Here is a 15,151-nt window from a genome sequence, read left to right on the forward strand (position 1 = left end):
CAAATTTTGGTTTTTTTTAAAAAAAAAAAAAAAAAAAAAACCAAAACCTGTACTATACCAAAAATACAAAGAAGAATGAACCCTCACCGGACCCTCATTTCCCAAAGATAGCCATAGTTAGGCTTGTCTTCCACACAATCACTATGCATTTTTGCATGTATAGCAGTATGTATGCAATTTTCTATAAATGGTATTGAATCGTGCTCTTCACAACTTGTATTCATTCACAGGCCATCAGCCCCTTGCTCTATCAATGCATACTAATCTATACATCATCATTTTTAATGGCTTGAAAGAATTCCCTGTTATATATGCCACAACTGGTTTAATCTTCTACTGCTGATGAAGTTGGGTTTCTCCAACTTAATCATGTTAGAAGCAGCTCTGCAATATATAGCCTCGAAAGCAGCATTTCTTTATGCCTGTGTTGAAGTCCTAGGAGTGAGGATGCTGGGCCCACTGGTGTGCACGCTATACATTTTGACGCATGTTGCCAAACTGTCTTCTAGAAACGGTGTCCCAGTTTACACTCCCACCAGCAGTTGATGAGAAGATTTCTTGACTCACACCCTCACTAACAGTTGATTTTGCCAATATTCTTAATATTTACCAGCCTGAGGAGTTTAAAAAGATATCTCATTGTTTTAATTGGCATCACATTGCTTCTTAGGCAAACTGAGCTGTTCTGTGTCATCCGCTCATATTTCTTATCCTTTGAGTCACCTCTTCCTGGGTGTGGTGACGTCCAACTGGCTCAGCCTTTAACTGACTTCCGATTGCTCTGTCCAGACTCCTCAGCTTCCAGGGCCAGGCTTCCCTCTGATTTTGCAGCTGACTGTGAACCTCATGACTCTATGTAAAGACACACACACACACACCATAGCATAAAGGAGGTTCCTCACACTTGAAGTGATGTCTTGGGGAACTTGGCCTTCCACAGTCAATTTTTAAAGATACTCTCTGCTGATCCGAATGAAATGGGCACACTCAGATACTGCTCACTGCAGGGTAAATACACAGTCCGTGGAAAGACATTTGGCAATACACATCAAGAGCTGCGAACACACTCAAACCCTTAAGGATAGTAAGTTCACTCCTAGAGAATTCCCCTAAGAAAATAATACAAGTTAAAGAAAAGCCATAAGTAACTTTATAATAATAGAAAATGCCTAATGTGAGGGTTAGGATAATCATGTTACACCATCTCATGGCAAATTTACAAAGCCAATAAGTGATAATGTTGTCATAAACACGGGAAATGTGTACAGAACATCAAGTGAACAAAGCAAGGGTGACAGCACCTGGACATCAGGTTTGCAGCCACGCACAAGTTTCCATACAACTGAACAAACACTAGAAGGGAATGAGCACAAAAATTAACAAAATGTTTTGGGTAACACGATGATAGTTTATTTTTTCTCCATGTTCTCGACTTCCTGTAACGTTACTCTATTACATGGATATGGTTATTAATAAGCATTTGAATGTGGAAAGGAGAGGAAACACACAGCAGCGCTGAGGCAGGTGTAATCATTGACTCAGGGCTGCCCCACAGCCAGAGTTCAAGTGGAACCAAGAGGAGAGCAGTGGACCAAAGGCTGGGTGGGGGTTAAGGGGGGCGAGCAGACTGAGTTCTAGAAAGCAACTTGGACCTGCCCTTCTCCCTGGTCTTCCCAGCTGTGTTCTGCGGAGATCCTGGCGTCCCGGCCCGTGGCAGGAGAGAGGACCGAGGCTTCTCCTACAGGTCTTCTGTCTTCTTCTCCTGCCAGCCCCCTCTGGTGCTGGTGGGCTCTCCACGGAGGTTCTGCCAGTCAGATGGGACATGGAGTGGCACCCAGCCCAGCTGCATAGGTGAGAGGTGACCGGGAGCAGAGTGTCCCAGCTGGTGGGCATCCTTCTTTGGGGCCCGAGATGATGAATTTTCTTCCCTGTCTTCATTGGTCTCATCTACAAAAAAGGGGCGAGCGCTCCTCTAAGCTACTTAGAACAGGAGGTGACGTGGCCAGAGCTCATGTGCTGCCGGAAATCATTGTCAGCCGGGGCGTGACTCGAGGGGAGATTCCCAAGGGCAGGGAAGTCAGGGCGTGACTCCATCCTCTCTCCCGCATCTGTTTCTCAGAGTGAGCAGGGGCGATGAAAGCTTCCCTGACCATGGTCTGTTTCTTTGTATTGCAATCCAGACCCCACGCTGACCACGTGTGCGGACCCTGGCGTGCCACAGTTTGGGATACAGAACAATTCCCAGGGCTACCAGGTAACGAGGTCAACCGAGATCGGGCCTTTCTGCCTTCTGTCCTTGTCACTGTCATCAGTCTCAGAGGACTCAGGACAGCACTAAGGGGCATGAGACCTTGGAAGCTGGAGAGAGAAATCAGCCTGCTTCTTCAAGCCAGGCTGCACAGCATATGCCCCCTCAGAAACAGCCAGGCGTTTACACCAGCCCGAGAAGCTGATGTGGGAGAACCGACTCGCGTGTAGCTCCACAGGCATTTCCCGGCAGCCCCTTGTGACTGGGGCAGGGACAGAAATGAGAGAGACAGATGGACCTTCTGTCCCCAGGGCACCCATACCCTACGGGGCTCAGACAGGGTGGCGGGAGCCAGCGAGTGCCACATGGGAGACAGTCTCCTGCCCAGTAGGCCCGTCCCAGCAGGATACAGGCTCCAGGGACACATCTCAGAATGCGCTTCAAAAGGAAAGGCTGTGGACAGCCTGGTTGGGACCCTCTGAGCAGAAGGAAGCAGGAAAGTATGGGTGTGTTCAAGGCAGGACAATGAACTGGAGCCCCCAATGTGCCCAGGGGATATCAGAGACTAAACCGGAAATGGAGGGTTGGGATCTTACCTAGCAATGGGATTTATCAAATATTTACTGCCGTGAACTATTCTAGGCGCTAGGAATACAGTGGGAGCAAGACAGGCCAAGTGCCTGCTCTACAGGAGTTCCCTGGCTGGTGACAATAAATAAACAAGATCACTTCTGGGAGCGATAGGCACTACACATGGCATAATATAAAAGGGTGTGACGGGGGGGGCGGGGTGGTTGCTGTTTTAGGAAGCGGAGCGAGGGAAGAGGCCTCCTAAACTTGAACTGTGGCGCCCATGGTGGGACGCGCCAGCCCTGTGCAGAGCTGGGTGGGTGTTCCCAGCAGAGGCAATGGCCAGGGCAGAGGAGCGCTCAGGCAGGGAACTTGGCAGGTTGCAGGACTAGAAAGCTGGCCAGCCAGCGGGTCGGGAACATAAAGAGAGAGAAGGACATGAAGGCGAAGAGCTCGGCTGGGTTTGAAAACCTCCTGGCACTGCCTTGTGAAGTTAAATATTCACACATCCTATGACCCAGAGTAAGCAACCCCAGAGACACTTTCGTACGTGTTACCAAGAAAGGAGAAAAGTCCTGGTGTAGTCTCAGGATGGTTTACCACACAGCAGTGACAGTTAAGGAACTATAGCTCCGCATACATGGATGACTGTTAGAAACATAGTGTTGAACGTCAAAAGTGGTAGCATACTATTTCTAGAAAGATTAAAACCAAGAAAAATTTATATTGTTTAGAGATATATGTAGGCATATGTGATAGAATTATTTTTTAGCTAAGCAAGGAAATGAAAAACACAAAATTCGGGCTTCCCTGGTGGCGCAGTGGTTGAGAGCCCGCCTGCCAATGCAGGGGACACGGGTTCATGCCACGGTCCGGGAAGATCCCACGTGCCACGGAGCGGCTGGGCCCGTGAGCCATGGCCGCTGGGCCTGCACGTCCGGAGCCTGTGCTCCGCAACGGGAGAGGCCGCAACAGTGAGAGGCCCGCGTACCGGGAAAAAAAAAAAAAGAAAGAAAAAAAACACAAAATTCAAGAGACTGGTTTTCTCCGAGGGGAGCTGAGGAACAGGGCAGGGAAGGAGCACGCAGATGACAAACATGTCAATGATGTTCTAACCCTTAGGTTGAGTGGTGGGCTCCACTGAAGGTGTCCATTTTATTATGATGATTCACATCTGTATATGTGCCATATATTCTTTTCTATGCACCAAATATCACATAATAAATTTTGAAAAGAGAAGGGCATGGACCAGGTCATATAGGGCCTTGAGACCATGATAAGCATTTTGGATTTTATTCTAAATGTCATAGGAAACCATATGAAGGTGACTTAATCTGATCCATCATTTGAACTATCACTCAGGACCCTGAGGAGAGGATGAACAATAGGGGTTAAGAATGGAAGCGCTTAGACAAATAGGACATTATTGCAGCATCTTGAGAGAAAGATGAGGGTGGGACTGAGTGGGGGTAGCGACAGTGGACATAGAGAGATGTGAAGGGGTCGGGAGGTATTTTGTTGGTAGAACCAAGAAGACTTCTTAAAGGATTGAATGGAGGGGTTGAAGGAAAGGGAGGAATGAAGCACGACTTGAAGTTTTTGACTTGCACAACTGGGTGGATGGGGTACCATTTGCTGAACGAGGTGATGGGCGTGGAGGAAGGGAGTGGAAATTAGGTTTCACCTTGCATTTCAGTTTGCTCCCAGATGTAATAGAGACACGTGAGTGTTTTGAGCTGGGAAATAGTGTGATCCGAGTTGCAGTTTAGGAAGCTGATCTGGCAGCATGGTGCCGCACGGATTAGAGATGGAGAGATGGAGCTGGTGGCTGCAGGGAATATCAGGTCAGACGGTGAGGGGCTAGTGGAGCAGAGGGAGGGATGCAGGGAAAGTAGCAATTCTGCTCAAGAGATTTTTTACAAAGCGTAGCTCCAGAGTCTATAGAGGACATGTCCTAAAAGAATTTACAGATTCACGGAGGGAAGAGACACACACAGTAATATTCTACTTTGCACAGTCCTTCACATTTCATAAAATGCTTTCAAATCTACCCTCACATTTGAGTGTCACGACATTCCAGTGTAGTGTGTCAGGGCTGCTCATGCCAACTCTACACAGGAAGGCTAAGGTGTAGAGAGTTTCGTGCAGCCTGGCATCCAGTGAGTAAATGTAGATGCCAGAACGCAAACCCAGGGTCTTCTGATTCTGGGTCAGGCACTCAGCCCCCCGCAGCAGAATATGATATATCCCATGAGAGTGTTGATCTGGCCCAGGGAATTGGGTGAGGCCTTGTGGAAGAGGCATAATGTAAGCTGCCTCAAGGGATAAATAAGTTTTAATCAGGCAGAGAAACAGAAGGGTGGGTAGGAGTAATGTGGTGGGAAAGTAAGCAGTCAGGTGACAGGTATGAAGCGTCGCTGGATGGAAGGTGATTGTGGGAACTTCGTCCTGGCCACAGGTTGGAAGCACCGTGCTCTTCCGTTGTCAGAAAGGTTACCTGCTCCAGGGCTCCACCTCCAGGACCTGTCTCCCCAACCTGACCTGGAGCGGAACCCCGCCCGACTGTGTCTGTGAGTGCAAATTTCGCCTACAGCCCAGACAACTCCTCCTGGCAACTCATAACCTCCCCCAGCTGGGCATCTAGGGGATGCTTGAGTGCTCTGAATGACAGAGAGCTCAGAACTCCTGATTGGGACCAGTATTGGTCTCTTTGTACTCCTTACCCCTTGGAGCCCCACAGAAGATATTTACACATAGAAGCCTTTCTGATATTAGAAGGCAATTCCTATGCCTTCGCAAAGAAAAAGAAAGAACTTTCCCATGGCAGCAAATGCTAACAACTACAAGGCCTGCCCTCGGGATGGGAGATTTCAGGCTTTTGACCATAATTTTACTCCTTTTCCCTCAGGAGAATTCCTGCAGGTTTACGTTGCCCCAGGGTTGACTGAGCCAATATCCACACGATTTCCATCTTGGCCTCTCGTATAGACAAAAAGGCTGGGGTGGGGCTGGGGCTGGGGAGGGGATGCTGGACCTGAAAGGGGCCCATAAGGGAAAGGAAGGGGGTGGCCCATCAAGGAACAGGGGAGTGGTGGAGAGGCCTCCTGGAGACCCTCGTCTCCCAGCAGCGTCTTCCCTGTCATCCAGCCCACCATTGCAAGCAGCCGGAGATGCCGACCCATGCCAACGTTGGGGCCCTGGACTTGCCCTCCATGGGCTACACGCTCATCTATTCCTGCCAGGAGGGCTTCTCCCTCAAGGGTGGCTCCGAGCACCGCACATGCAAAGCAGATGGCAGCTGGACAGGCAAACCACCCGTCTGCCTGGGTGAGTGTGCCCCCTCGGTGAGCTTCTCCAGGGTGGGAGGTGGGGGCCAAAGGGGACAGCTGAGCTTGAGTGAAAGAGGGCCAAAGAGAAGAAAGAAATGTGATTTCCAGAAGCTGGAGCCTGCTTCTGATTTTCTGAGGTGTTGAGTCTAGGAGATGAAACCAGAGTAGAGTCTAAAGAGGCACCGGGTGAAGCCACATCCCAAGTTTTACCTTGCTGCCTCTGCTCGAGCTTAAACACTCTGCCCAGTGTTAAGTACACAGTAGCCTAAGGATGACACTTAATCATCAGATGGAGAAAAGCTCTGTGTTCCACTAAACGGGAATAACACGTTATGCATATATGCCTATCATAACCTTGATAAAACAGTACCCACTCACAGATCCCTCCGGGTTACCGCGCCATCTTACACCTCCCCTCCCCCTCTTCTTCATTCATTCCTTCTCTATTTACTGAGCATTATCACTGTGCGTGGCTGTGCTGGGCATGGGGGATGGGGAGGTGAAAGACACAAACCCTGCCCTAAAGGAGCTCACATTCAGCTGTGGAAGACACACACATTATCAGATATAACAGTACCTTCAGGAACATAGAGATGTACTAAATGCTGTGGGGATGATGGGAAGGGCACTAATTCAGCCTAAGGGGGAGGGGAGAATCAGGGAAGGCTTCCTGGAGAAGGTAATCTGGGTCCAGTCTTAAGTAAAGAATCTAAATACCGTATGCTGACACATATATATGGAATTTAAGAAAAAAAATGTCATGAAGAACCTAGGGGTAAGACAGGAATAAAGACACAGACCTACTAGAGAATGGACTTGAGGATATGGGGAGGGGGAAGGGTAAGCTGTGACAAAGCGAGAGAGAGGCATGGACATATATACACTACCAAACGTAAGGTAGATAGCTAGTGGGAAGCAGCCGTATAGCACAGGGAGATCAGCTCGGTGCTTTGTGACCGCCTGGAGGGGTGGGATAGGGATGGTGGGAGGGAGGGAGACGCAAGAGGGAAGAGATATGGGAACATATGTATATGTATAACTGATTCACTTTGTTATAAAGCAGAAACTAACACACCATTGTAAAGCAATTATACATATGGGAACATATGTATATGTATAGCTGATTCACTTTGTTATAAAGCAGAAACTAACACACCATTGTAAAGCAATTATACTCCAATAATGATGTGAAAAAAAAAAAAAAAGGTAAAGAATCCAGCAAGTATAAAGGATGGGTTTGGTGCTAGGATGGCATTCAGTAAGATGTCTCTTATAGGTGCTGACCTCACCTCACCACATTCCGGGTATTGTTCTAAGTACTTCGGGTACTAACTCAATCCTTGCAGTCATCCTATGAGGCAGGTGTTACTCGTATCCTCATTTAATATATGAGGAAACTGAGGCACAGAGAGGTTAAGTAACATGCCCCAAGGTCACCAGCTGGTAAAGGGAGAGAGCTGAGATTCAAACCCTGCAGATCTAACTTCAGAATCCATGCTCTTAAGTACTCTGCTGTTCTGCCCCTCAGAGACAGAAGGCTTCAGGTTCAGAGCCTTTATCGGAGCTGGAATTTAATGATGTATTCTCATTGTATGAATTGTTGTAAATTTCTTTTATTTAGGGGAAGTAATATTTGTGTTCCACAATTGGTAGTGGTATAATTTTTCTTTTTTAGAGTACATTTAACTTTTAATTGTGGTAAAATATACAAAACATAATATTTACCATTTTAACCATTTTAAAGTGTACAACTCAATGGCATTAAGTACATTCACAATATTGTGCAACCATCACCACTATCCATTTTCAGAATCTTTTCATCGTCCCAAACAAGAACTTTGTACCCATTAAACAATAACTTTCCATTCCCCTTACTCTCCAGCCCCTAATAACCTCTACTGTATTTCCTATATCTATGAATTTGCTGATTCTAGGTACCTCATGTTAGTGGAACCATATGATATCTGTCCTTTTGTGTCTGGATTATTTCACTTAGCATAATTTTTTTCGAGGTTCATCCACGTTGTAACGTGTTATTACTTCATTCTTTTTTATGCCTGAATAATATTCTATTGATGGATATACCACCTTTTGTTTATCCATTTGTTCATTGATGAACATTTCAGTTGTTTCCACTTTGGGGCCATTATGAATAATGCTACTTTGAACATAAATGTACATGTTCTGTTTGGATATATGTTTTCAGTTCTCTTAGATATATATCCAGGAATAGAATAACTCAATGTTTAACAGTGTAAGGAACCGTTTTGCAAAGTGCCTTTACATTTACTTTACATTCCCACCAGCAATGCACCAGGGGTCTAACTTCTCTACATCATCCTTGCCAATACTTGTTATTGTCCAGCTTTTTTTTTTTTTTTTTTTTTGCGGTATGCAGGCCTCTCACTGCTGTGGCCTCTCCCGCTGCAGAGCACAGGCTCCGGAAATGCAGGCTCAGCGGCCAGGGCTCCCGGGCCCAGCCTCTCCGCGGCATGTGGGATCTTCCCGGACCGGGGCACGAACCTGTGTCCCCTGCATCGGCAGGCAGACTCTCAACCACTGTGCCACCAGGGAAGCCCTTGTCCAACTTTTTGAGTATAGCCATCTTAAGTGGGTATAAAGTAGTATTACATTGTGGTTTTCATTTACATTTCCCTAATGACTAATAATGTGGAGCATCTTTTCATTTGTTTATTGGCCATTTGTGTATCTTCCTTGGAGAAAAGTCTATTCAAATCCTTTGCCCATTTTTTAATTGGGCTATTTGTCTTTTTATTGTTGAGTCGTAAGAACTCCTTTATGTCCTGTTGATTTCTTTTTTCCAGCTTTATTGAGGTATAATTGACCAACAAATTGAAATTTATTTAAAGTATACAACATGATAATTTGATATACATTGTGAAAGGATTCCCACTATCAAGTTAACACATCCATCACCTCACATATTTATCTTTTTTTTTTTTTTTTTGGTGAGAGCACACGAGTTCTACTCTCTTAGCAAATTTCAATTAATCAATGCAGTATTATCTACTATAGTTACCATGTTATACATATACATCTTACAACTGAGAGCTTGTATCCTTTTACCAGCCTCTCCCTATTTCCCCCTCCCCCCCAGCCCCTGACAACCACTATTCTACTCTCTTTTTATAAATTTGACTTTTTAGATTCCACATGTAAGTAGTAGCATGCAATATTTGTCTTTCTCTGTCTGGCTTATTTCACTTGGCATAATGTCCTCCAAATTCATCCATGTTATCACAAATGGCAGGATTTCCTTCTTTTTAAGGCTGAGTAATATTCCATTGTATGTATACACCACATTTTCTTTATCCACTCATCCATCAATGGACACTTAGTTTGTTTCCATAGTTTGGCTATTGCGAATAATGCTGCAGTGAACATCTCTTCAAGACAGAGATTTCATTTCCTTTGGATATATAGAAATGGAATTGCTAGATCATATGGTATTTCTATTTTTAATTCTTTTTTTATAGAATAAAAATATCCTTGTATTGGTTTACATTATTATTTTCTTCATTACAGAGAATATCTACTATTCATGTCTGCTCCTGTAACAGCAGTCCACCTTTTAAAACTTTCGTATTATTCCTTTACATAATTATACATTAGATTTGACTATTGATCCTTTACATTTATGATTACACATTATCTATTTTTAATTCTTGAAGGAACCTCCACACTGTTACATTCCTACCAACAGTCCACAAGTATCACATTTATCGGTTTGTGTATATTGAACCATCTTTTCATCCCAGGAATAAATCCCACTTGATCATGGTGTATGATCCTCTTAATGTACAGTTCATTTGGTTTGCTAATATTTTCTTGAGGATGTTTGCGTGTATGTTCATCAGGGATACAGGCTGGGAATTTCCTTTTCTTGAAGTGTCCTTGTCTGGCTTTGGTACAAGGGCAATGTTTTGATTCCTTACACTTTATATTTTGTATATCTACTGTAGGTTATGCTTTGTGTTTTTCACGAAGCTTACATAACACATATTTACAACAGTCTTTTTTTAAGCTGATAGCAACCTAACTTGGAATGCATACAAAAGCTCCACGTTTTTACAGTTCCCCACACGTTATGTTTCTGATATCACAATTTACATCTTTTATATTGTATATCCATTAAAAATTATTGTAGTTATTGTTACCATTTTTGTCTCTTAACCTTTATACTAGAGTTACAAGTGATTTACCCACTAACATTACAATATTAGAGTATTCTGAATTTAATCATGTATTTATCTTTACCAGTGAGTTTTATACTTTCATGTGTTTTTATGTTAGATTTTCACTTCCACTTAAAGCCCTGCTGTTTAACCCCTCTATTGAATTTTCCAGGTCAATTATAACATTTTCAGCTCTAATGGTTTCCATCTGGTACTTTTAAAATATTTTCTCTTTGTTGAAATTCTTGCTTTGTGCATTGCTTTCCTGACCTCAGTGAGCATCTTTATGACCATTATTTTGAACTGTCTATTGGGTAAATCACTTACCACTGTTTCATTAGGATCTGTTTCTGGAAATTTATCTTATTATTTGGTTTGGAACATTTTCCCTTGTTGATTCACTTTCCCTAATTCTCTGTGTTGGTTTCTACTCATTAGATAAAACAGGCAGCTCTCCCACCTAGTCTTCACAGACCGGTCTCGTTTAGGCAATGAACCTCACCAGTCAGTGCAGCCCAATCTCCTGGTGCCTCCCAAACCTTTGTGATTGTCCAAGCTGTCGTCTTTATTCCTAGTGGCTCCCAGTAGTTGAGGGTGTACCAAGACCCATCAGTGTCCCACAGAGGTCAGCACCTAGATGCAGGCTGATTAGAAGCAGACTCTCAGGCAACAGTTGGAAAAGTATGCAGTCAGACCCCTTCCGGGGAGAAACTGGGAGATGTGCATTTTTACCTGCTCCCTCAGTGTGAGACCAGGTATATAGCCACAGGGGTTTCTACTGCGTCCATTTAAAAGCTGCTTCCTTGTTTGCTGTAGTCCTGTGGAACTCATGAACACAAGCCCCAAGCCCCATTGGCCTTCAGAGCTAGGCGAATTTGGGCACCCATCCCTCAGGTGGCAGCCTTAAAAGTCAGGGTGCTAGACATGTGGTACAAACTCAACACTCTCAGGGAAAAGCTGGGAGTTGGGAGTCCCTCCTGATTGTATGGTGCCATGCCAGGTGTGGGGTTTATTTCAAGAATGTGTCTCAGCCTGTCCTACCTGTTTTGATGCGGGTATTTTCTCAGTCACCCAATGTGTAGGTGTCACTCAGCTAGTTTCTGGATTTCTCTCGGAGAGAGTTGATCTGTTTTCTTCTGCACATTCAGTGTATCCGTGGGGGGAGGGGAACTCAGGAGCCTCCTATGTTGCCATCTTGGTCCAGAGTCCCTTCAACTGTTCTTTACATATCTAGAATAAAAGACCCTTATCAGACGCATGATTTTCAAATATTTCCCCCATGTTGTGGGTTGTCTTTTCACTGCCTTTTTTTTTTTTTAATTTACAGTACTTTCTTTTTTATTTCGTTCATCACCTAAAATTTGAGCTCCATTTTATCCTGTGTTAATTTTTTTCTTCTGTTTTTTCAGGTGTGGATTTTTTTACAGCCCTAATGAGATATAATTGATTTACAAAAACTGCACATATTTAATGTATGCGATTTGATGAGTTTGGATCTTTTCACTTTCCTGTTGGTGTCCTTTTAAACACAGAAGCTTTTAATTTTGATGAACTCCAATTTATCTATATTTTATAGGTTTACTTGTGCTTTTACTATCATATTTAAGAAACCATTGCCTAATCCCAGGTCACAAAGATTTGCACCTGTGTTTTCTTCTAAGAGTTTTGGGGTCCAAATTCATGCTATTGCATGCGGATATCCAATTGTCCCAGCACCATTTGTTGAAAAGACTATTCTCCCCTCATTGGACTGTCTTGGCACCCTTTTCAAAGACCATTTGACCACAAATGTGTGAGCTTACATTAGGATCCTCAGTTTTATTCCACTGATCCGTATAACTGTCCTTATACCATTACCACCCAGTCCTGATTACTATAGCTTTGCAGCAAGTTTTGAAGTTGGGAAGTCTAAGTCTTCCTTTTTGTTCTTCTTTTGCAAGACTGTTTTGGCTATTCTGGGCCCCTTTTATTTCTGTATGAATTTTAGGAATGGGTTGTCAATTTATGCAAACAGACAGCTGGGATTTTGATAAGGGTGGTGTTGAATCTGTAGATACATTTGGGGAGTATTGCCGTTTGAACAATATTAAGTCTTCCAAGCCATGAGCATGGGATATCTTTCCATTTATTTAGATCTTTAATTTCTTTCAATGACAGTTTGTAATTTTCAATGTACAAGTCTTGCACTTCCTTGTTTACATTTATTCTTAAGTATTTTTTTAAGCTATAATAGGTACTTGCATTTAAAAATACAAAATGCTTTAGATGCAGTTGAATCTCAACTCAACCCCTTACTATAAGACCCTGGGTAAGTCCCTTCACCTCTCTGCCTCTAACAAGTTTCTCTTCTATTAAATGAAGACAATAATGTCTACCTCACCGTTCTGAGAGAAGGAGTAAATGAAATAACATGAATAAAGTGCCTAGCACAGTGTCTGGCACATAAAATGCTTTCTCCCTCTTTGCTCCCTTCATCTTATAAAACCTAAGACAATAAAGGCCTTTTGTTCAGAGGTGTGCCTTCATGGAGTCACTGTGGAAAATATGTCCACAGCCTTCTGTACACCCGAACATAAGCTGACCTCAGAGTTGGAGACAGTAGGGGAAGTCGCCCCCTTTACTTGGCAACAAGACAGATATTTCTGTTGTTTCTCTGCAAAAGAAGAAAAGACATTAATATTTATTGACTGTGACTTTCACGTTCATGACCACATTTATTCAGCATAGACCTGTGAGATGTGTTTCACTATTTTCCCATGTTTCAGATGAGGAGACGAGACTCTGAGTGGTGACGTGACTAGTTGAGGTCACACAATCACTAATTAGCACTGCTGGGACCGGAACCTAGGCTGTCGGGCTCAGGCCCAAAGCCTTCTCCTTTGCCTTTGCCTGTGAGGGCTTCTCTGGCTTAATATCGTGACTCCAGGGGAGGGAAGCACTCCACTGAAACCCTTACCAGGACTTAGGCACTTCACTCTTGATTGGCGGAAGCCCGTCCTTTGTGCCAGACCTCTGGGAGGAAAGCAGAGGCCCTTCAGCCAAGGGCCCTCAGTAGTGGCATTCAGCAGATCTGTGTGCTAGGATGGGAAATAGACATCTTTATTTTCCTTTACCTCTTACTGAAATTTAGCATTTCTTTAATTTAGGATATAGACAAAAACTTGTAGTAGTGTTAGCAATACCTATAAATTTGTCACCAGTAGAAACTGCAGAGATTTCCACATTACACTACAGTAGTTATGGATATCACGAAATGTTGTCGGGAATTCCCTGGCGGTGCAGTAGTTAGGACTCCATGCTTCCACTGCAGGGGACACGGGTTCAATCCCTGATCAGGGAACTAAGATCCTGCACGCCATGTGGCATGGACAAAAAAAAGAAAGAAATGTTGTTTATGTTCCTGACTACAAGATTAGAATAGTTACTGGACCTACTACTAGATCCTGTTATTTAATGCAGTAATAAAAAATCACATATATAGCTATATTCTAACTTTTTGCTTAATATTTCAATGACTATAATTCATAAATGGATTTCCTTTAAACTCTTTACATCTCACCAGACAAAGTAGCCCACCTCTGGGTCTAAGAGGATAAGTCCAAAGCAAGATCTCAAAGAACCCACTGACCTAATGTCAGAGAGCTGGCCATTATTTTTCCAATACAACATAGACCAGAGGGTGAACCTGTTTTCTTCCATCCTCTTTCCCCAGCAGAGGTCCGGCCCAGTGGGAGACCCATCAACACTGCCCGGGAGCCTCCGCTCACTCAAGCTTCAGGTAGGTATGCTCTAGTTCTTTGGCTCAAGACACCGGTATTGCTTCCTTCACCTACTTACCCACAAACATGCACATGAGTTTCTGTGTACCCAATAGGAGGGTGTGAAAACAGTCTATAGAGCCAAACAGATTTCCCCACCCACCTCCCAACCCCAGGCAGACCTCAGGAGGAAGTGAGCTTGAAGGAAGCAGGAACTGCATCCAGAATTGAGAGCCAAAGCCTTCTAGAAACATGTCCAGAGCTTCAAGCTCTGGAGCCAACCCCTTCTGGCACAGGGCTGGCCAGTGTGTGGTCAGACACATACACCCAGGTCCTGCCTAGGGAGCTTGCTGGAAATGGTTACATTTTTAAGACAGGTATTGTGTCTTTCAAAGTGTGATGTCCAGAACTGGGCACAGAACTGCAGGTATGGCCTGACCAATGCAAAATTATTCTAGACTATCATATCCTTTTTTGAACCTTATACTTTTATTTACCATATTAGCATGTGTGTTATGCAAGAAAGAAAACTAGATTTGGCATCAAACTCAATTAAAGTTCCATCTTGGTCACTGACCAGCTGTGTCCTTGGATGAAGAAACTTCACCTCTTGAGTTTCAGTTTACCTTTTGTTAAAATAAGGCTCATAATACTCTCCTTAGAAAATTATTATAAGGATAAATAACAATTTCGGTTGCTGTCGTTCATTATGTGCCCAACATCATGTGACATACAATCATTTAGCCCCTGACGAGATAAACAGGACAGCCCCATTTACAGAAGTACAGATGTGGCCTACACAGGTGAGAAAGCAGAGACTCTTGTATGTAATCAAACAACTGATAATTGACAGCCAAAATGAGACTCCAGATCTGCCTGATTCCATTAGTCCATGTTCCTATTTTATGACATTGGTTTTCTCTCCTCTCTTTTTCTCTTTCTCCATCTTTTCAACCCCTTCCCTCCTTTTATTTTCCTCTTTCTTCTAGTTCATTCCCCCATCCCCTCATGTTCTCTTTTTTCTTTATCCACTTTCTCTCTCTCTCTCTC

At 43.8% G+C, this 15,151-nt stretch overlaps 1 protein-coding gene across 1 annotated transcript in view; it reads left to right on the top strand.

Moving 5' to 3' along the window:
• CSMD2 (CUB and Sushi multiple domains 2) overlaps positions 1–15,151 on the top strand; it is a 621,436-nt gene that overhangs the window by 600,334 nt on the left and 5,951 nt on the right. Inside the window, exons 62-66 of the mRNA XM_007453867.1 lie at positions 1,678–1,851; positions 2,181–2,254; positions 5,277–5,388; positions 5,966–6,145; positions 14,059–14,121. Of these exons, the coding sequence (XP_007453929.1) occupies positions 1,678–1,851; positions 2,181–2,254; positions 5,277–5,388; positions 5,966–6,145; positions 14,059–14,121 (603 nt within the window). The remainder of the gene's footprint in view (positions 1–1,677; positions 1,852–2,180; positions 2,255–5,276; positions 5,389–5,965; positions 6,146–14,058; positions 14,122–15,151) is intronic.

Source organism: Lipotes vexillifer, unplaced genomic scaffold, assembly GCF_000442215.2.
Source record: "Lipotes vexillifer unplaced genomic scaffold, Lipotes_vexillifer_v1.1 scaffold213, whole genome shotgun sequence".
In the NCBI taxonomy this organism is placed as follows: domain Eukaryota; kingdom Metazoa; phylum Chordata; class Mammalia; order Artiodactyla; family Lipotidae; genus Lipotes; species Lipotes vexillifer.